At 47.2% G+C, this 22,447-nt stretch overlaps 1 protein-coding gene and 2 long non-coding RNA genes across 3 annotated transcripts in view; 1 reads left to right on the top strand and 2 right to left on the bottom strand.

Annotated features, from left to right (window-relative positions):
- LOC121292510 overlaps positions 1 to 18,013 on the bottom strand; it is a 30,431-nt gene extending 12,418 nt beyond the window's left edge. Inside the window, exon 1 of the long non-coding RNA XR_005946282.1 lies at positions 17,966 to 18,013. This is a non-coding gene — a long non-coding RNA (uncharacterized LOC121292510). The remainder of the gene's footprint in view (positions 1 to 17,965) is intronic.
- Positions 5,007 to 17,898, bottom strand: LOC121292545. The gene is made up of 2 exons (XR_005946288.1): positions 17,812 to 17,898; positions 5,007 to 5,434 (listed from the first exon to the last, which is right to left on the bottom strand). It is a non-coding gene; the product is annotated as an uncharacterized LOC121292545 (long non-coding RNA).
- LOC121292460 (protocadherin Fat 4) overlaps positions 17,420 to 22,447 on the top strand; it is a 410,751-nt gene continuing 405,723 nt past the window's right edge. The window contains exon 1 of the mRNA XM_041214468.1: positions 17,420 to 19,873. Coding sequence (XP_041070402.1) covers positions 17,663 to 19,873 — 2,211 coding nt within the window. The 5' untranslated portion in view covers positions 17,420 to 17,662. The remainder of the gene's footprint in view (positions 19,874 to 22,447) is intronic.

Here is a 22,447-nt window from a genome sequence, read left to right as displayed (position 1 = left end):
GGACGCGGGGGAACCCAGCAATCGCCGCAAAGCCTCTATCTCGCTGTGTCTGACTTGCCTGGTCCCAATGGTAGTGGATGAAAGTCAATGCATGCCTGAACAGAGCATCTGTAGCCTGCTTGACATAAGTGCACACAGCTGATTGGAAGACACCGCAAAGATCACCCACCCACCGCTGGAAGGAGCCAGGGGTATAGAAATTGAAGGCAGCTGTGGCCTTCAGAGCCACTGGAATAGGGAACCACCCACACAATTATCGGAGATCTCAGGCCCTATCGTCCGACAGGTATAGTTGACTGTCTCATTTGAGAGACAGAGCCTCCTTCAGCACGGCACCTCAAACATATTGAGGTCGCTGCTTCGCCGCTTGTATACCCTGGCAGCAGGATAGTGGCATCTCCCACGGCCCAATTGACTTGGACTACCTCTTGGCCCTGTGCCCCTTGTGCCTGCACCTGTCCTCCCTGGAGGCTGAATATGCACTCTTGGCCTTCTCCCCCTTCTGGCCCTCCCTTCCTCTTCAGAGGAGCTGCTTCCAGTGGACAGTTCAGCTCCCATTCCCAGGCCAAGGGAAAGCTTCCTGAAACCTGCAGGCCCAGAAAAGATTACTCACTGCAGAGTGCTGATCTGAAGATTAAGATTCCAGAAAAAGTAGTTAGTATTCATTTTGAAGTACTGCAGATCACACAGGCAAGTTTCAAAAACTTTCACAAATAAATGCTTGGCTGTGCACACGTGCGACCCCTCTTATATGAACCCTCTAATCCAACCTGTGGATGAGGTTAATACAAATGTGTCCTACCCGCCTGCCCATTGCACCTGTGCCCTGAGCCAAAGATCGCACGGGCGCCAAAAAATCGGCGTTGATTGGTGTCTCAAGGGCTTTAAGTGGCCTGTTAATTAATGGCAGGTGTGCGTTGGACATCATCGCGCGCCCGCTCAGTGAAATATTGCAACGGCGAGCAGTGATGTCGGGACACTCACCAGACATCACTACGCATCATTTTATGTGCAGACATGTGGGGCCCACCCCCATACACCAAAAGGAAAATTCAGTCCTGTGTGTCTGTGTGTGTATGTCTGTGTGTGTGTGGGTGTGGGTGGGTGGGGGGGGGGGTGGTGGTGTAAATGATTTAATTAAGCTGGGGAAAAGTTACTAGAAGACGGATAGTCTGGGGGTTTGAAACATAAAAGGATAGAGGTGTTAGCTTTGAGGTACAAGTGAATAGGTTGGACCTAAGATTTGCATTTCTAGTTGAGAGTTCATTTGAATATCAAAAGGAAGTCAAAGGTGACAAGAAACATCTTTGCATCTTACAGGAGATCCATAGGTAAATAGAAGAGGGTATATTACAATATATTACAAAATCAGAGACAAAATAAAAACATGAAAGATTTAATATTTAGAAGGACTTGAGTTTCAAAGAGGTGTGAGAATAATGGAACCTGAGATGAAAGGGGGAAAAGGGTATTTTAGCATTATTGTGGGAAGCTTAAGATAGCTGGCAGCTGTTAGTTTTAGCTGTGGGCTGTTAGCTGTTGGCAGTGTGAGGAAGATCTCCTGGAAGCCGCTCTAGGCTGGGAGAAGATGCAGTTTGAATCAGCCAGGAAGGTCTTGGGCTTCAAAAAGCAGTCACGTTCTGAAGTTTGGGTTTCCACAGCAGAATGGGAGAGAGTTTAAGTGGTCATGTTGAAAGCCTTTAATAAAGCTACAGCAGTTTGCCTTGGGTAATATTACTGGATTTTTATAGTTAAACATTTATAAAGGAGTGTTGCCTGGAAGGTGTTTACTTGTGGGTCTGACCAATTAGGAAGTCTTTTGAAGGAATGTTTTGGAAGACTAATTTTAACAGTTCAACTGTAATCTTGTGTTCTTAAGTTTTCTTTTATTCCTGTTAACAAAACTTTTACTTTTAATTTTGAAAATCCCAGAAGTGTTACTGGACTTCTTACTGTTGAGATCAATTTGTTTTCTTTTCATTTTTAAAGTACAAAAATAGGGTTTGGCCTGTAAGCCAAGTTTCTCCCTATGATTTGGTTTGCGCAGTAATTAACATCTGTTGTGGCCATAACAAGAGGGACCTGGGTGTCCTTGCACATTCATCACAGAATGGTAGCAAGAGCGATTAGAAAAGCAAATTGTTGTTAGCCTTTTTACATAGGGATTGAAGTATAAGAGTGATGAAGTCTTTCTGCTGTTGTATAGGGCTTTGATGAGACCACACATGGAGTGCTGCACAGATTTGATCTCCTTATTAAGGAAGAATATACTCCCCTTGGAGGGAGTGCACTGAAGGTACATTAGACTGATTCCTGGGACGAGGGATTTGAGCAATGAAAAGAGATTCTAAAATTTAGAAGAATGATAGGTACTCCAAGTGAAACCTATAAAATTCACAAGGAGCTGGTAGGATGTTTCTCCTGATGGGGAAGTCTTGAACATGGTGCGGGGTGGGGTGGGGGTCACAGTTATAGAGTAAGGGGTTGGCTATTTACAACTGAGATGAGGAGAAATTTCTTTAAAGGGCTGGAGATCTTTGCAATTATCTACTTCATAGACTGTGGGTACTCAGTACAAGATAGAGATTGACAAATTTTTGGATACCAAGGGCCTACCTGGCGAGGTGAAAATTCTGCCCTAAGGGAATTCCAAGTTATGGGGATAGTGCAGGAAAATGGAGTTCTTAGAATCACAGAATCATCAGCTTGTTAAATAACAGAAGGAGGCCATTTGGCCCATTGAGTAAATGCCAGCTCTCTACAAGAGCAATTAAGTTAGTCCCACTCTTTGACTCTCTCAAAAGCCCTGCAGTTTGTTTTCCCTTCAAGTGCTATCCAATTCTCTTTTGAAAGCCACAAATGGTCTGCCTCTACAACCCTCCCATGCAGTGCACTACAGATTGTAACTCAATTGTGTCAAACCAAATAAACTAAATTAACAAATCAATTTAAAAGGCAGCCCCTTAAAGGGAAACTGCAAAAAAACAAAAGTCAAAATTTAAAAGAAATTTATAAACATTAAATCAAAATGTGAGCAAAGGGGTCAATAAAACATCCTAGTCCCCGGAATGCCCACCAGGCATGGAAGGCCTCACTGCAGATTGTAGCCACCCACTGAGTAAAAAAATTCCTCATGTTTCCTTTAGCTCTTTGGTGAATCACTTTAAATCAAAGGCCTCTGGCTTTTGATTCTTCTATCAACGAGAACAGTTTCTCTCTATTCTCTAGCCGCCTCATAATTTTGAACAGCTCCATCAAATCTCCTCTTAACCTCTTCTCCAAAAAGAACAACTACAGCTTCTCCAACATATCCACGTAATTGAATTCCCTCTCCCTGGAACCATTCTCGTAACTCTTTTCTGTTTCCTCACTAAAGCCTTCACATCCTTTCTAAAGTGTGGTACCCAGAATTGGACACAATATCCTAGCTGGGGCCGAATCAGTGTTTTATGAAGGTTCATCATCATTTCCTTGATTTAGTACTCTAAGGCTGGGATTTTTTGGCTCTGCCATGGTGGAACACACTGCAGGCAATGGGGCTGCCCAGCCAAAAGTCCATTGACTTTGGCGGGACTGGATAATCCCGGTGGCAGGCGGGGACGGAAACTCCCACCCAAGCCTCTATTTATAAAGTTTAGGATTCCATATACCTCTTTTACCACTTTCTCAACTTGCTGTGCCACCTCCAGTGATTTGCACACATATACCCCCAGGTCCCTATGCTAATTTAGAATTGTACTATTTACCTTATATTACCTCTCTTCGATCTTTCTACCAAAATGTATCACTTTGCAGTTCTTTGCGTTACATTTCACCTGCCACTTTTCTGACCATTCTACCAGCCTATTCTCCTCTTGAAGTCTATCACTATCTTCCTCACAGTTCACTACACTTCCCAGGTTTTGTGACATCCGAAAATTTTGAAATTGTGTCCTGTTGTTAGCTGTCCCTTTATTTGAGAATGATGTCGACTCAGGGTCGTGCGTTTCTGTCGTAGGTCTTCATGTGACTGAACAGGCTGATTCTTGGCCCGCAGATCTTTGGGGCAAGAGGGCAGGGTGTCCCATGAGGTAATGGGTTCTAAAGAGCAGGATTTGTTTTATTTTCTTTCCTTCTCTGCCACAGCTCTGCCTCATCTTTAAGACATTGGGACACAAAGCATGATGCGCCTTGATGGACGTTGCCATTCTGAATGAATGGCCCTGTACACCCAAGCCTAAACCATTAATTTATATCAAGAAAAGCAGTAGACTAGTAGTGATGCTTGGGGAACATGAACCTTTCTCCATTCCAAAAAACAACAAGTACTCTCTGTTTCCTGTCACTCAGCCAATTTCATGTCATGCTGCCATTTTCTCTTTCATTCTAATGGGCTTCAAATTTGCTGACAAGCCTATTATGTGACACTTCATCAAAAGCCTTTTGGAAGTCCATATCCACCACCATCTACCACATTACCTTCATCAACTCTCTCTGGCACCTCATCAAATAACTCAATCAAGTTAGTTAAACAAGATTTGTCTATAACAAATCTGTGCTGGCTTTCCTTAATTAATCCACTCTTGTCAAAGTGACTGTTAACTTTGTCCCAAATTATTAGGCAGAATTTTATCGAAGCTATGGGGGATGTCTCGATATCAGAATTATACACGGATCTCAAACTTACATGGGCAGACAGCATGACAATATTGGCAAAATCCCCAGAGGCAGCCATGTCATCTTCTTCCATGTGTAGGTCTCCCTTTTGGTTCTTAATAATCCCCAGTCTTCCTCTTACTTCCCTGTTACTATTCATATGCCTAAGAAGACTTCTGGTTTTCCTTTTGTGTTACCTGTCAGTCTCTTCCCATTATCTCTCTTTACCCCCTGTATTTTCTTTTTAACTTCCCATCTGAACTTACTATTTCAGCCTGGGTGTTCACTTGGATTAACAACATGACATCGTCATATGCTCACATCCTAAAATAACCAAACTTACCAAACAATGGAAGAAATTGATGGACAGATTTCACTTTTTATAATTTTTACTATAACTATCAAACCAAAATTAGCATAAATTAAACGTGAATTAACAGGCAAACCGTATTCAATAGAAACTATAAATTACACATTAAATAGCTGATAGCACAAAGGTGGATCTCACGCATTTACTGCCAGTCCCCTTGGCACATATGGCACCACGTTCAGCCATAATGTCCTTCAAAACTCTGTCTTTCTCATGTAGAGTTCAACTCCTTTGCATCATGCAGGATTTGGCCATCGAGTCACCTCCAACAGCAGCTTTACTCCATCCGACTTCCACACAGTCATCACCAAAAGGGCATCCTTTAGCAGAACCTCTTTAGCTCAGTTCACAACAGTCTTCATGGCATGAAGGAGTCCACAGAGTCATCTTCATCTGACTACTTAGTAAAACCCTGGTACATTGTATGGCCTGCCATGATAAAATAACTTAAGCAGTGACAGCGACTTTATTTCACCATCCCTGCTGCTAAATCCAGCCTTCATGTTCCCTTTCTTTTAGCTGTCTCCCACACACAACCTCTTCAGCCTGTTTATACTGTTCCTGCTGAAATCTGATCTCTGAGAGCTCTGAGTTTTCCTTTAGGCTTCAATCAGCCTCTATTTCCTTAGCAACCTGAGGCTACAGTCTGATTTCCCAGAAATCTGATGTCACAGCCAAGAGCCCAAAGTCACAATCCCTTTTCCCAGAAAGCTGAAGTTTTAGTTTCTCTTTCAGCTAGGGACTGTCTCAAAAAATTGACAGGCTTTGAAACCAATGTCAGTGTCAAAAACCACTTGCATACACTTCCCCGCTGTTCTTGTAAACCATGGATTTCATCATACTCTCTATCTCTTTTGTCATTTCAGAAGCTCTGGCTTTGGCTACCCTTTCCACCTCATGGGGATGTATCTTGACTATACCCAAACATTCTCCTATTTAAAGGCAGCCCATTGTTCAATAACAGTACTTCCCGCCAATCTCCAGTTTCTATTTATCCTGTATAGATCCATTCTCCTATGGTCCACTCTGTAACGAGTCTCAATATCCTAAGAATCTAATCCCTCCTGCACATCTCTTCAGCCATGCAATCACCTGCTCTAACCTCCTATTTCTATATCACTGGTGCATGGTGCTGAGAGTAATCCAGAGATTACTACCTTTTAGATCCTGCTTGTTAATCTCTTTCCCAGCTCCCTAAACTCTGCCTGCAGCGCCTTGTCCCTCGCTCTGTCCATGTCTTTGGTACCAATATAGATGACAAGCTCTGGCTGTTTATTATGACACAGTCAATGGTAAAGGCTGAGCTGTTCAAATCCCAGAGGGAAACTTGAAACAACTATCATAATCTATTTTTGCAACTTGTAATTGAGAGATGCAGGCTTTGAATTCAGTAGTTATAAAACCACCAAGTCTCAAGATATTTTTTATAAACCTAAATTAAACATTTATTACTACTAGAAAAATTGTAAGCACATAGATATGTCTACAAAATTACGACAATAATAGCTACAAAAATCTGACTCTCAGTTACACCCCTGTTAAGGCAACAGTAAAACTCATAGATTTAAAATGACCCCAGGCAAAGAACATTTACCCTTACAAATTCAAACTGAGGTTCCTTGCAGACACAGTTGCAGCCGTACAGGCTAGTTAGATCTTAAATGACTCTGCCTTAAACACACAAACTCCTTTCTGTTTATACCTAGCTTTTACTTTGAATATAAATTTTCCATTGTATCACCAGGCTTGTAACGTTATATCTCCTATCAATAATATTTTCATCCTGCTAATTTTATGATTAATATAAACACATTGCTTGGCATCTCCCAGCTAGGTGCAAGATTTTACTCCCACTCTTGAATGCTTTATTCAACAAATGCAAATGTATATCCTTAACGCCTATGTTTCTAAACTTCCCCATGTTTATCTAATTATCATTTCAAACCTACTTCTTTCTATACATCAAAGAACCCAGACTAGCTGGCTTTAATGCAATTAAGACACACACACATACACACACATAGACAGACACCACTAAACTCTTATTTAAAAAAATAATTTCAAATAATAATATAGACATTAATCTCTTTACGACACTGTTCTTCTTCCCTGCTCAGAATATTCTGCTGAGTTCAGCGACACCCTGGAACCAGGCACCAGGGAAGCAACAGACCATCCTGGAAACACTTTTGCAGACACGGAAATGCCTGTCTGCTCCCCTAACTATAGAGTTCCCTATCACTATTGCTTTCCCAATTATCCTTCAGCTCCCTGGGCGCTGAGCCACTCCTGCTGCAGTGGACCTGACTCTGGCTGCACTGCCCAGAGGAACCATTACTCTCGCCAGTATTCAGAAATGAACACCAGTTGGAAAGTGAGATGCACACAGGAGACTCCTTCACTACCTGTGTTGTTCTCCTAGACTGCCTGGAGGTCACCAATTTGCTCTGTTTGTACACCCTTAAACTACAGAGTGACTACATAAGGAAACATGCTATCCACATAGCTCTCAGCTTCATGGATGCACCACAGTGACACTAGATGCTGCTGAAGCTCTGAAACCTGCAGCTTGAGCTGTTCCAGCTGATGACACTTCCTGCACACATGGTTGTCCAGGATATGATAAACGTCTGGAGATCCAAATGGAACAGGATGTGCATTCCACAGAACTGAGGTGCCCTGCCATGTCTCTATTTATTAGTTTAACTCAGCTTGACAGAAATAAACAAAAGACTTATTAAAGATTTATATGAAAGAAACCTCACCAGCTACTCACCAATCAGCACCTTTCCTTGTGATGGCATTACTTTTAGTTTTCTTTCAGCTTGCTCCCTGATGCTCACACTCCCTCCGCTCTGCTGTTCTGCTCCCCGAATCCTATCAGATCCATTCTCCTTAGCTCTAGTCTCTCTCTGATCTTGTCAAATAAAGAATTACTTCCTGTATACTCATCTGATTTACTTACCCTCAGAGTTCCACCTGCACACTCACTGTGTTAATGTCACCCTTTCAGAATTTTGAGAACCCTCTGGTATTTGTGCTAGGCAGCTCCTCCCTCAGTGTTTGGCACTGACTGGATATTCTCTCTCACTGCTGCTCCTTTTTAAACTGTCTGGGCCCCTCCATTTGTGTGTGGTGCTGACTGTGGATTCTTCCTCACTGATGCTCTCTGTAAACTTGCAAGGCTCCTCCCTCAGTGTTCTGCACTAACTGTGGATTCTCCCTCACTGATACTCTCTGTAAACTCACAGGCCTTCTCCCTCATTGCTCACTGTTCACTGGGGATTGTCTCTCTTTGCTGCTCTTTTTTAGATTCACTGGACTCCTCCCTTGGTGCTCATTGCTGATTCCTAGGCCACGATTTTCCGGCCTCATCATGCTGGGACTTGCACGGGAGGTTTGGTGGCCCAGCCAAAAGTCCATTGACTTTCAATGGGTCTGGCCGATCCTGGCGGCAGGCAGGGCCGGAAAACCCCATCCCTAGTCTCTCCAAATAATTCAGTCCCACATCCCTTGTACCATTCGAGTAAATCTCTTCTGCATCCTCTTTAAGTTGTTGGCATCATTTTTTAAGTATGGTCTCAAAACTGGGCACAGTACTCCAGCAAGGACCTAACCAAGGTTCCAAGCAACAATGACAACAACTTGCATTTATATAGCTCCTTTTTAAAATTCTTTCATGGGACGTGGATATTGCTGGCAAGACTCGCATGTGTTGCCATCCCTAATTATCTTTCAGGAGGTGTTGGTGAGCTGCCTTCTTGAACCGCAGCAGGCCATGTGGTGTAGGTACACCCACAGTGCTGTTAGGGAGTTCCAGGATTTTGATCCAGCGACAGTGAAGGAACAGCATTATAATTCCAAGTCAGAATGAGGTGACTTGGAGGAGAATTTGCAGGTGGTGGTGTTTCCATGTACTGTTGACCTTGTCCTTCTAAGTGGAAGAGGTTGCGGGTTTGGAAGGTGTGTGGAAGGAGCCTTGGTGAGTTGCTGAAGTGCATCTTGTAGTTCAGTGATCTTCACTATTTTTCAAACAAGGGCTACTTTAGCAAAAAACCTGCAATGTGAGAGCCACATCGACCACTATAATAGAGGTCAGTGCCCGATTCGCTCTTGCTTGCGATAACACAAAGGAAGAAAGGACATTAATTTAAAAGCAGAATACATTGTTCTTTCTGGTGGAATGCAGGCTTGAAGTGGACTGACTGGGCCTCGCCTCAGTGCTAGGGTGAGGGATATACCTGCAAAATGTGCTTCTCTCTCCCTGGGAGGTGGTGGCACATTCCTGTATGCCACATCCTACTGAGGTGGCAGCTGTCCCTTGAACAATTCCAATAGCCAACTGCATCAAAATGTCAGGTAGCACCTGCCTGGGTGGAGGCCTCTGTCAGGATCGTTCCTGAAGAAGTGGGCCCATTCCTGGATACAAATGGATGTCCCACACATACACAGTCATTTTCACAGTCACACACGCACACGGACACACACACACACACACACACACACACACATTCTCACTCTCTCTCACCCCCACACACACACTCAGCAATCAGCCTCTTCCTCCTTCCCACCGCTCCCCATGACCTGTGGCTATGCTCTGCAATGGCTCAGCCAGCCTCTCCTTCCCAAGGCCCCTGGGCCTCACACCCAGCCTCTCCTCCCAAGGCCCCTGGGCCTCACACCCAGTCTCTCCTCCCCAAGGCCCCTGGGCCTCACACCCAGTCTCTCCTCCCCAAGGCCACTGGACCTCGCACCCCGCCTCTCCTTCCCAAGGCCCCTGGGCCTCACACCCAGCCTCTCCTTCCAAGGCCCCTGGGCCTTGCACCCAGTCTCTCCTCCCCAAGGGCCCCGGGCCTCGCACCCAGCCTCTCCTCCCCAAGGCCACTGGGCCTTGCACCCAGCCTCTCCTCCCCAAGGGCCCTGGGCCTCACACCCAGTCTCTCCTCCCCAAGGCCACTGGACCTCACACCCAGTCTCTCCTCCCAAGGGCCCTGGGCCTCACACCCTGTCTCTCCTCCCCAAGGCCACTGGACCTCGCAGCCAGTCTCTCCTCCCTAAGGCCACTGGACCTCGCAGCCAGTCTCTCCTCCCCAAGGGCCCCGGGCCTTGCACCCAGCCTCTCCTCCCAAGGGCCCTGGGCCTCACACCCAGTATCTCCTCCCAAGGCCCCTGGGCCTTGCACCCAGCCTCTCCTCCCAAGGGCCCCGGGCCTCATACCCAGCCTCTCCTCCCCAAGGCCACTGGACCTCACACCCAGCCTCTCCTCCCAAGGGCCCTGGGCCTCACACCCAGTCTCTCCTCCCCAAGGCCACTGGACCTCACAGCCAATCTCTCCTCCCCAAGGCCCATGGGCCTTGCACCCAGCCTCTCCTCCCAAGGGCCCTGGGCCTCACACCCAGTCTCTCCTCCCCAAGGCCCCTGGGCCTCACACCCAGTCTCTCCTCCCCAAGGGCCCTGGGCCTCACACCCAGCCTCTCCTCCCCAAGGCCACTGGACCTCGCAGCCAGTCTCTCCTCCCCAAGGGCCCCGGGCCTCACACCCAGTCTCTCCTTCCCAAGGGCCCCGGGCCTTGCACCCAGCCTCTCCTCCCAAGGGCCCCGGGCCTCATACCCAGCCTCTCCTCCCCAAGGCCACTGGACCTCACACCCAGCCTCTCCTCCCAAGGGCCCTGGGCCTCACACCCAGTCTCTCCTCCCCAAGGCCACTGGACCTCACAGCCAATCTCTCCTCCCCAAGGCCCATGGGCCTTGCACCCAGCCTCTCCTCCCAAGGGCCCTGGGCCTCACACCCAGTCTCTCCTCCCCAAGGCCCCTGGGCCTCACACCCAGTCTCTCCTCCCCAAGGGCCCTGGGCCTCACACCCAGCCTCTCCTCCCCAAGGCCACTGGACCTCGCAGCCAGTCTCTCCTCCCCAAGGGCCCCGGGCCTCACACCCAGTCTCTCCTTCCCAAGGGCCCCGGGCCTTGCACCCAGCCTCTCCTCCCCAAGGCCACTGGGCCTTGCACCCAGCCTCTCCTCCCCAAGGCCACTGGACCTCGCAGCCAGTCTCTCCTCCCCAAGGGCCCTGGGCCTCACACCCAGCCTCTCCTCCCAAGGGCCCCGGGCCTCATACCCAGCCTCTACTCCCAAGGGCCCCGGGCCTCACACCCAGTCTCTCCTCCCAAGGCCACTGGACTTCGCAGCCAGCCTCTCCTCCCAAGGCCACTGGACCTCACACCCAGTCTCTCCTCCCCAAGGGCCCCGGGTCTCACAGCGGATGGGACGCTGATCAAGCAGATTACTTTGGCCTGGATGATGTCAAGCTTCTTGAGTGTTGTTGAAGCCACACCTATCCAGGCAAGAGGAGTGTATTCCATCGCAGTTCTGACTTGTGCCTTTAATGTATAAAATATTCATAATTACCCTTGGCTAGCAAAAATCTAAAGACCTTAGATTGAAAATTATTAATGAAGCTAGCAGCCACTGCTTTCTTTGCGAGAGGGGTACATGCTCTATCAACGTTTGTGTGAAAAAAATGTTTTCTAATTTCTCTCCTGGATGGCCTCGCTCTGATTTTCTGCTTATGTTCCCATAACCTAGGCTCATCCACAAACTTTGAAATTTTGCCCTGTATACCCAGCTCTAGGTCATTAATATAAACGAAAAATACTGCAGATTCTGGGGATCGGAAATAAAAACAGAAAGGGCTGGAAAAACTCAGCAGGTCTGGCAACAATTGCAAGATGTGTAACACCTGCCCCTTTACCTTCTCATCCTCACTGTCCAAGGCCCCAAACACTCCTTCCAGGTGAAGCAGCAATTTATTTGTACTTCTTTCAATTTAGTCTACTTTGCTACTCACAACGTGGTCTCCTCTACACTGGGGAGACCAAATGCAGAATGGGTGACCACTTTGCAAGAATGACCTCTACTTCTGGTTGCTTGTCATTTCAATTCACCATCTTGTTCTCATGCCTACATTTCCATCCTTGGCCTGCTACAATGCTCCAATGAAGCCCAACACAGGCTGGTGGAATAACACCTTACCTTCCAATCAGGCACTTTACAACCTTCTGGACTGAATATTGAGTTCAACAACTTCAAACTATGAACCTTGGCATCCATTTTGAATATTTCCCCCGAGTGCCATTCTGCATCTTGTTCTCATACTTTTGTGTTCAGATAGCGCTGACATTTATTCTGTGATTTACACATTCTGCTATTTTGCTTTCAGACAGTGCTGACCTTTATTCTGCTATTGACACCTACTCTGGACTAATGTGTCTTTGTGTCTTTAATGCTATAATTACCACACCATTTTTCTTGTGTTCCATGAAATCTTTGTCATTTAATCTCCCTGTCCTCTAATCTCTCCATGATCTCTTTTGCTCCATCCTTCTCCCTTTTTCAACAGCATAAAGCCCATTACGTTCCTACCTCTCTTCAGTCCTGAAGAAGATTCACATTGGACTCAAAACATTAACTCTGTGGGAGGCAGTGGCGTAACAATAATGTCACCAAACTAGTAATCCAGAACCCCAGGTTAATGCTCCAGGACATGGGCTCAAATCCCACCACTGCAGCTGGTGTAATTTTAAATTCAGTTAATAAATCTGGAATTAAAAAGCTATGCTTGGGAATGGTGACCATGAAACTATTGTTGATTGTTGTAAAAATCCATCTGGTTCACGAATGCCCTTTAGAGAAGGAAATCTGCCATCCTTACCTTGTCTGGCCTACATGTGACTCCAGAGCCACAGCAATGTGCTTGACTCTGAACTTCCTTCTGAAATGGTCTAGCAAGCCAGTCAGTTGAATCAAAGCCGCTAAGCTCACAAAAAGGAATGAAACTGGATGGATCACCTGACATCAGCCTACGCACCGGAAATGACAACAACATAACCTGTTGTCCCTGCAAAATCCTTCCTACTAACATCTGGGGGCTTGTGCCAAAATTGGGAGAGCTGTCCTACAGATTAGCCGGATATAGTCATACCTTACAATGTCCCAGATGCCACCATCACCATCCCATCACCAGAGTTGGCAGCACAGTGGTATACAGTCAAGTGGGAGTTGCCCTGAAAGTTCTTAACATTGACTCTGGATCCCATGAAGTCTCATGGTATCAGATCAAACATGGGCAGGAAACCGTCTACTGCCTCCCTCAGCTAATGAATCAATACTCCCCCATGTTGAACACCACTTTGAGGAAGCACTGAGGATGGTAAGAGCACAGAATATACTCTGAGTGAGGGACTTCAATGTCCACCAGCAAGAATGGCTCGGTAGCACCACTACTGTCCCACCATCACCTTGAGGAAACCCTCCATTGTGTTGTGTGGCACTACCATTGTGCTAAATTTCAAACAAATCTAGCAACTCAAAACTGGGCATCCATGAGGCACAGAGGACCATGTGCAGCAGCAGAATTGTATACAATCACAGTCTGTAACCTCATGGCCCGGCAAATCTCTCATTTTACTGTTACCACTGTCTTGGGCATCAGCCCTGGTTCAATGAAGAGTGCAGGAAGGCATGTCAGGAGCAACACCAGGCATAACTAAAAATTAGGCGCTAACCTGGTGAAGTGACAACACTTGCATGCCAAACAGTGAAAGCACCATACGATAGATAGAGCTAAGCAATCCCATAATCAATGAATCAGAGCTAAGCTCTGGAGTCCTGCCACATCCACTCATGAATGGTGGTGGACAATTAAACAACTCACTGGAAGAAGAGGCTCCACAAATATCCCCATCCTCAATGATGAGGGAGCCCAGCACATCACAGCAAAAGTAAGGCTGAAGCATTTGCAACAATCTTCAGCCAGAAGTGCTGAGTGGATGATCCATCTCTGCCTCTTCTGGAGGTCCCCAGCATCACAGATGCCAGTCTTCAGCCAATCTGATTCACTCCACGTGATATCAAGAAATGGATGAAGGCACTGGATGCTGCAGAGGCTATGGGCCCTGACAAGTTTCTGGCCATAGTACTAAAGACTTGTGCTCCAGAACTTGCTGCACCCCTAGCCAAGCTGTTCCAGTACAGCTACAAGTGTCATCCACCCGGCTATGTGGAAAATTGCCCAGGTACGTCCTGTACACAAAAAGCAGGACAAATCCAACCCAGCCAATTACCATCTCATCCGTCTACTTTCGATCATCAGTAAAGTGATGGAAGGGATTGACAACAGTGCTATCAAAGCACACTTCCTCAGAAACAACATGATCACTGATGCTCAGTGTGGGTTCCGCCATGGCCACTCAGCTCCTGACCTCATTACAGCCCTAGTCCAAACATGGACCAAAGAGCTGAATTCCCAAGGTGAGGTGAGAGTGACTGCCCTTAACATCAAGGCAGCATTTGACCGAATGTGGCATCGAGGAGCCCTAGCAAAACTGGCGTCAATGGGAATCAGGGGGAAAACTCTCCACTATTTGGAATCATACCCAGCACAAAGGAAGATGGTTGTGGTTGTTGGAGGTCAGTCATTTCAGCTCCAGGACATTACTACAGGAGTTCCTCAGGGTAGTGTCCTAGGCCCAACCATCTTCAGCTGCATCATGGATGACCTTCCTTCCATCATAAAGTCAGAAGTGGGGATGTTCGCTGATGATTGCACAATGTTCTGCGCCATTCGCCACTCCTCAGATACTGAAGCAGTCAGTGCCTAAATGCAGCAAGACCTGCACAACATTTAGGCTTGGGCTAACAAGTGGCAAGGAAAATTCACACCACACAAGTGCCAGACATTGACCATCTACAACAATAGAGAATCTAACCATCTCCCCACCACATTTAATGGCATTACCATTGTTATCAACATCCTGGGGGGGGTTACCATTGACCAGAAATTGAACTGGACCAGCCATATAACTACTGTGGCTACAAGAGCAGGTCAGAGGCTGGGAATTCTGTGGCAGGTAACTCATCTCCTGACTCTCCAAAGCCTGTCCACCATCTACAAGGCACAAGTCAGGTGTGTGGTGGAATTCCCCACTTGCCTGGATGAATGCAGCTCCAACAACACTCAAGAAGCTTGACATCCTCCTGGACAAAACAGCCAGCTTGACTGGCATCCCATCCACAACCTCCATCATCCACTCTGCACCACTGAATCACAGTGGCAGCAGGTGTACCATTTACAAGATGCACTGCAGCAATTCACCAAGGCTCCTTCGACACCACCTTCCAAACCTGCTGCCTCTCCCACCTAGAAGGGCCAAGGGCTGCAGACGCACGGGTACATAACCAGGTGCAAGTTCCCCTCCAAGCCAGTCACCATCCTGACTTGGAAATATACCCCCGTGCCTTCACTGTTGCTGGGTCAAAAGCCTGGAACTCCAACCCTAAGAGCACTGTGGGTGTGTCCACACTACATGGACTGCAATGGTTCACCACCACCTTCTCAAGGGCGGTTAGGGAAGGGCAATAAAAATGTTGGCCTAGCCAGCGACACCAACGTCCCATGAAAGAATAAAGAAATAACTGTTTCCCTGTCCACAGAGGCTGCCAGACCTGCTGAGCTTTTCCAGCACTTTCTGTTTTCATTCCAAGTCATTAATATTATGCGCAATATAAAGGTGTGAGAAAATTCCCGCATCCGTCATATGGGGAGGATGCTGGTGCACAGTAAACAATGGACCTGGAAATTCATTGCTGCTCCAAGTACCTTTTCCAGCTGTAAACAGCAGTGAAGGCAACGAACTGAACTAAAAACATCTGGAATTTACATAAAGGCCTTGTTCTGCGAAAATGAGAAGAATTGAGTGCAAAAATTCTGACGGCACGATAGAAAGGAACTTCTCACTCCCTTTTCTGAATGCCCCCCTCCCAGGATATTCGGGCCTTAAGCGAACATGATGCCGAATCTCCAGTCATGCTCCAACTTCTCAATTTTGTTGCAGTCTGGCCTTTGCGTCTAAACAGGTCATCCTACTCGTCCAAAACATTATCCGTAATGCTTTTAAGACCCGGGCTGTTCCAACGGACCGAAGTTTCCGCCAAACTATAGGCAAACATTGGTTTGCTGAACTACTTTCCTCGCGTCACAGCAGCGAGACTGTGTTTTGTAGCAGATTGCCACTTTGAGAATTGCGAAGATAGATTTCGTTTTAGCTTCTGTCTGGCCACTTAAGGCCGGGCCACGCAGCAAGAATTGCAAAAACAGAGGGATCCAGAGGGATGTGGTACTGGATGGTACTGACCCGCTGTCTTCTGAATAAAACACTGGAGGACGCTGTTGTATCGCGCACAGCGAATTCTCAGCTTTGCTGGGAATGCCCCATCAAACAGAAAGAAATGCCGCATTGAATAACTTGTTACATTTTTGCAATGTGGGACTGAATCGGAAAGTTGCTGCTATTGCTTTACAAAAATCTATACGCTTTGCGATGGCTTACAACTTTCCCAGTAGCCAAAATCTGGCCTTAATTAATATCTGTTCGAAAATAGCGAAATTCGCTCTATTGTTAAATTGTTTTAAAAGGGAGTTCAATGTTTTTGCCTTTAATATTTCCAAAGGGGCGCATTCTGTAAAATTAACAGTTGAGGGGGATATTTATTTTTCGGGTAAAGCTTCATACGGACTGAAGTGGGTAAACAGTTGACAGCTCAACACGAATTTGACTAAAGCAGCTATGGGTCAACTCCGACAGCTGAGATTTTGACACCTTTCGTCGCGTGAACAACTATGTGAAGCACGTATTTGTCCTGTTCACATTCAGTCACCTAGTCACCAAAGTGTAAGGCAGCTTTCTGTCCAACACGTAGCAACAGTCGGTCCTATTAATGCGACATGCCATGTACATGTTACTCTGGTACATAATTGGAAATTCAACTTTCACTTTAAAATTATGTCCCTCCTCTTATGAAACTCTGGAATAGTTTGCAAGCCCTGGACTAAAACACATTATGTACAGCCCATTGCCACACAAGCCAGAGCCGCAAATCCCTGGAGTTATTCCTGGTAACTAGCTAACCGTTCCAAGCACACTTTAGCTACGCCCCCTTCCTCATTTTTTTTTCCCTCACCTCGCAAGTCAGCCCAACCAAGCTTCCCTTGGGGAGGGACCAGACGCCAGTCGGTGTGATTGACAGGGGCATCGACCACAGGGGGGCAGCCCTATGCGGGAAAGGGGGCGCGGCAGTCCGCCAGCACCGACCAATGGGAAGTGCGGTGACCGTGAGCTGAGAAAGAGGGGGGTGGGCGGGCGGAGTCTTCCTGTGCTCTGGAGTTTGGTTGCATTAGGAGCGAGTGGGAGAAAGCAAGATCCCGGGGAATGACCAAAGCGAGTCATGTCTTTCCTGGTGCCAGAGCGAAAGCAGCAGTGCGCTGAAACTATATCCGAGCACCCTCTCCCACTGTAAGCTGCGAGTCAAAACATACAGGGGGGGAAAAAGAAAAAAAAAACTGTATTAAAAAAGTTGGATTGGGTCAAAAACAAAGTTTATAGAAACTTTAGGAAAACGCCAAAGCAGCTTTGGAAAAACTTTATGAAGAGCAGCGGTGGAAGAAAAACACAATATATATATATAAAAAGAACCGTGGCGTTGGTGCTCTTCCAAGGTAACCTAAACGGTACCTTTGCTGGAATTTCCCCTCGGCTTCATTCAGATTTGATGCATTTTGGAACAAGTATATTTAATTGGAAAGGTGGGCTCGGAACACACTCTTATCATGGTACCGTTAGGTAGAGGCTGCAACTTGGTCGCCGTTTTGCTGGTGTTTTTAAGCTTTTGCTGGGACGCCGCATCCAACCAACTCCGCCAAGTGTTTCAGGTCGAGGAGGAGCAGCCGCCTCACACGGTGGTGGGCACCATACTCACCAAGCCGAACTTCAGCTACCGTTTCAGCGAGAACCACGCTCTGTTCGCCATCAACGCCACCACAGGTGTCATCTCCACCACCTCGGTCATCGATCGCGAAAGCCTGCCCAGCGATGTGATCAACATCGTAGTGCTGTCCAGTCAGCCCACTTACCCTACCGAGGTCCGGATCATCGTCATGGACATCAACGACAACACGCCCGTCTTCCCCGAGTCCACCATCGTGGTGGCCTTTAGAGAGGACACCAGCGGCGGCCGGCAGGTGATCCTGGACACGGCCACCGATGCGGACACAGGCTCCAATGGGGTTGACCACCGGTCCTACCGGATTGTGCAAGGGAACGAGGACGGGAAATTCCGTTTGGACATTACAGTCAACCCGAGCGGCGAGGGCGCCTTCTTGCACCTTGTGTCCACCGGCGGCTTGGACAGAGAGTCTGCGCCTTTCTACCAGCTCGTGGTGGAGGTGGAAGACCGGGGGCTGCCCAAGAAATTCGGCTACCTGCAGGTCAATGTCACCGTGCAGGACACGAACGACAATTCCCCGAGCTTCTCCAAATCCCACTACCAGAGCAGTGTTTACGAGAATGTGGCCGTCGGCTCGAGTGTCCTGCAAGTGACGGCCAGCGACCTGGACGAGGGGGTCAACGGGGACATCGTCTACTCTTTGGACGAAGGGACTCCTTTCCAGATCGAGCCGCACACCGGCATGGTCACCGTCAGGGAGACTCTCAACTACGAGACCAAGAAGCAATACTCGCTGGTGATCCGCGCCAGTGACGGCGGCAGCCCTTCCCTGAGCGGCCGCACTGAGGCCACGGTCAAGCTGCTGGACGTCAATGACAACGACCCGGTGGTGAAGTTCAGGTACCTGCCGGCCACCTCCAAGTTCGCGGCGGTGGACGAGAACGCCTCCGTCGGCACGGTGGTGGCCCTGCTGACGGTCAGCGACGCCGACTCCTCGGCCAACGGCAACATCTCGGTCTCCATCCTGGGGGGGAACGAGCAGATGCACTTCGCCGTCCAGAGGTCCCCGGTGCCGGGCCTCAGCCTCATCAAGGTGGCCAGCGCCCTGGACCGGGAGCGGATCCCCTCTTACAACCTGAGCGTCTCGGTGTCCGACAACGGCGTGCCGCTGGCCCGCTCGTCGCTGGCCAGCCTGCTCATCTTCGTCAACGACATCAACGATCACGCCCCGGTCTTCGAGAAGCCCGTCTACCGGGTGGCCGTCGGCGAGGACGTGCCGGTGGGCAGCTACATCCGAGGCATCTCGGCCACGGACGGCGACTCGGGGCTGAACGCCAAGCTCCGCTACTCGGTGGTGTCCGGCAACCGCCTGGGCTGGTTCAACATCAGCGAGGAGAGCGGCCTCATCACCAGCGCGGCCCCGCTGGACAGGGAGACCATGTCCGAGCTCACCCTCAACATCAGCGCCCGGGACCAGGGGCTCCAGCCCAAGACCTCCTACACCACCCTCAGCATCACCATCAGCGATGTCAACGACCAGGCGCCCACTTTCCCTCACCCCTCCTACCGGTACTCCATCCCCGAGAATTCGCCCCCCGGCACCCAGCTGGACATCTTCACCGCCCTCGACAAGGACTTGGGCGCCAACGGCACCGTCCGCTTCCTCCTCCACCCCGACAGCCCGCCCCGCTACCTGGATCTCTTCCGCCTGGACCCCGTCTCCGGCCGCTTGGCGTGTGTCACCGAGCTGGACCGGGAGGAGCAGGCGGAGTACACCCTGTCCGTCCAGGCCCGGGACAAAGGCAGCCCCCCGCTCTCCTCGGTGGTCCAGGTGACCGTCACCCTGGAGGACATCAACGACAACAGCCCGACTTTCTACCCCGTGCAGTACTTTGCCAACATTAAAGAGAACGAGCCCCCCGGGACCTATATCACCACCGTTTCTGCTGCCGACCCAGATTTAGGGAAGAATGGCACCGTCAGGTACTCCATCACAGCGGGGGACATCTTCAGCTTCCAGATCAACTGGAGCACTGGGGTCATCTCCACCAGGCTTTCACTAGACCGAGAGGAGAAGACAGCTTATCAGCTCCAAGTAAGATCATGTGTTAAAATTAGATTTTCAATTTGAAAAAAATTAAGCATGCAGCATAACTATAAAAGTACAGCAGTACAAATAACAACTCAGCAGTGACCAGTCTGATTGCACTCACTGTAAAGTGAAGCAGTGAAAATATGTATATAAATAGCAACAGGGTCAGTGTGAGCTGAGATCCCCCAAGGCCAGTGTTAACAGACAACCCAACTTTAAAAGTCCAGTCTCAAGGACGTACTGCCACAGCTGTTGTCCCTACCCTCCATCTCTCTCTCTCTCTCTCTCTCTCCCCCCCCCCCACCACTACCACCACCCACCACTACCCAACACCCACCACTTTTGGATAAGTTCCATATTTTCAAGGTATGTTTTTCTGAACATGTGCAGAATACTTTTTCATAATTTTTCATGGAGATTGGCCAGAAGCAGGCATTAAATTTTTCACCAAATGTTACATCTGGTGCCAGAAACTGCTTCAGTCAGAGATAAAACTGATCTAGTTTGGGATGAAGGGCAGTCAGGAAGAAGGAACTTGAAAATTCAGAGACGACTTCTGTGTTATTAATTTTACTTTTGAAGAACTAGTTTCCTCACTGCCTTACATGTACCAAACTTTGGTCTTGGGCCCTTTCCTTTGCTGCTCATATGTAGCTTCCACAAAGAGCTGCCATGGCTAGTTCTCCTGATTTTTGCTCATTCCCTGTAGTGAAGTATCTTGTCTGGCTGAGATAGTGAGTTCATATGAAGAATCCTAGCAGCCTGTGAGAAACAGTATTAATACCGCAATGTACTCAATCAACAGAGCATGATGCAAATTATTAATGGGAAAAATTCATATAGAAAGAAAGTCAAAATCACCAAAAAGACACATTTAATTTTTGGGGAATGCACACCATAACTTTGACAATAGTTCCTTCCTTCGTGGTAGTCCTGGGTTATCTATCATTTGAGAGGGTCAGTCAATATCCTGCTTACAGACCACCACCAATGTTGAAATTGGCCTGTTACCAGGAATTATACTGCCTGCTAGTGACTCATCTGATGTTTCCATCCCTTCTCCAGCAAGATGCTCCACTTGGCATCCTTCATGTAGAATGAACAAAATTGGGTGCTCAAAGGCTAGTAGAAAGTTGAACCTGAAACCCTTCACTCTTCAGTACCACACAGCTGGTGCTCCTGTGCTCACTACTGCATTGTTCCCTATCTATACAACTTTACCATGTCAATATAGAGTTTTGCCTGATTGCATTTTCTGCATCGAATACTTAGAGAAATTGAGATGATTGATAAAGGAACAGCATTTTGACCACCCCTGCTGATTGAGCCCTTGTTTTATATAATGCTTTCTTTCCCTGTTTTTCCCTTCCTACCTCCTCCTTTCTGGAAGGCTGCATTCTATATTGTGATACAATTCTACAGTCAGTGGTGGCACTCTGGTATCTCATCCAAATTACTTTTTTAAAAATTCATTGTTCATATGTCCAATTGTAATGCCGCAACTACTGCCCAACTGAGACTAGCTGGTTCAATGCAGGCTAGGGATGAAGTAGTTTGCATATCTCAGTAACAAAACACAAACTAAGAGATGGTAATATTTTTGAACACGCAGTTAACTTAAGTAGGACTGTGATTCATTTTTGCAGCATACTGAATCTGGGTCTAATTATGATGCACCAGTCTTAATATTCCTTCAGCTTTGGAAAGCAAGATTCTGCATCGTAGAGTTGTGGCCAAGCATTTCTATCAAACAATTTCTTGCACAAATTTAACAGTTAGGATTTCATCTAGTCATTTTGCAGTATTATATTTATAAATATTTATTTCCAGAAGGGCATTCCTCATACTCTTATGAGTTCCTGAAATCAAAGGCAATGCTACTTGGAAGCATGGAGCTGAAATCAGGCAATTTCTCACAAGGACACTGAAAGAATGTTGTCAAGCCACAGTTACACAACTCCCAACATTTAGCTGCAAATGATATCTAAGGAGGCCTAGTGTGAATTTCCCCCTTGGGTTGCAGGAAGTTACATGGTCCAAAGAGATTGAAATAGGAAGGTTAAAGAAATAAAGCAGAGAGATTTCTTGTATTCAAAAAAGTAAATGTTTATAATCAGCATCACTTGTACCTTTGATTTACCTTGGATAGTGCAGACTTTAAGATTTTACATGAATTTGAAATATTCACTCCTAAAATAATATACGAGGAAAACAAATAATTAAATCAGTCACAAAGGATACACAACAGTATTTTGTAAAAGCAAATAAACAAAAGGAATATAACTTTACACTAATTTTCTAGTCTTTTGATTATATATAATGGTTTGATTTAGGTACTGGTTTAATTCATAATCCGAATTCCTGTAAGAAAGATTAACTGAGCAGATTTTTCATGTTCCTTATAATATATAAATGCATCCCAACTTAGCACTTAATGTTAGAGTACCAGTTGAAGTTAAATCAGTGATGCTAGACTATATTCATTTTATTCTATTAGTAAGTACAGGCTTCCTAATACTTTAAGATACTTTTATTGCTAAAAGCAAATAAGAGATGAGCATTGTTGGAAAATTTCAG

This window comes from Carcharodon carcharias, chromosome 1 (assembly GCF_017639515.1).
Source record: "Carcharodon carcharias isolate sCarCar2 chromosome 1, sCarCar2.pri, whole genome shotgun sequence".
In the NCBI taxonomy this organism is placed as follows: domain Eukaryota; kingdom Metazoa; phylum Chordata; class Chondrichthyes; order Lamniformes; family Lamnidae; genus Carcharodon; species Carcharodon carcharias.
This window is presented reverse-complemented; position numbering and strand designations above follow the sequence as displayed.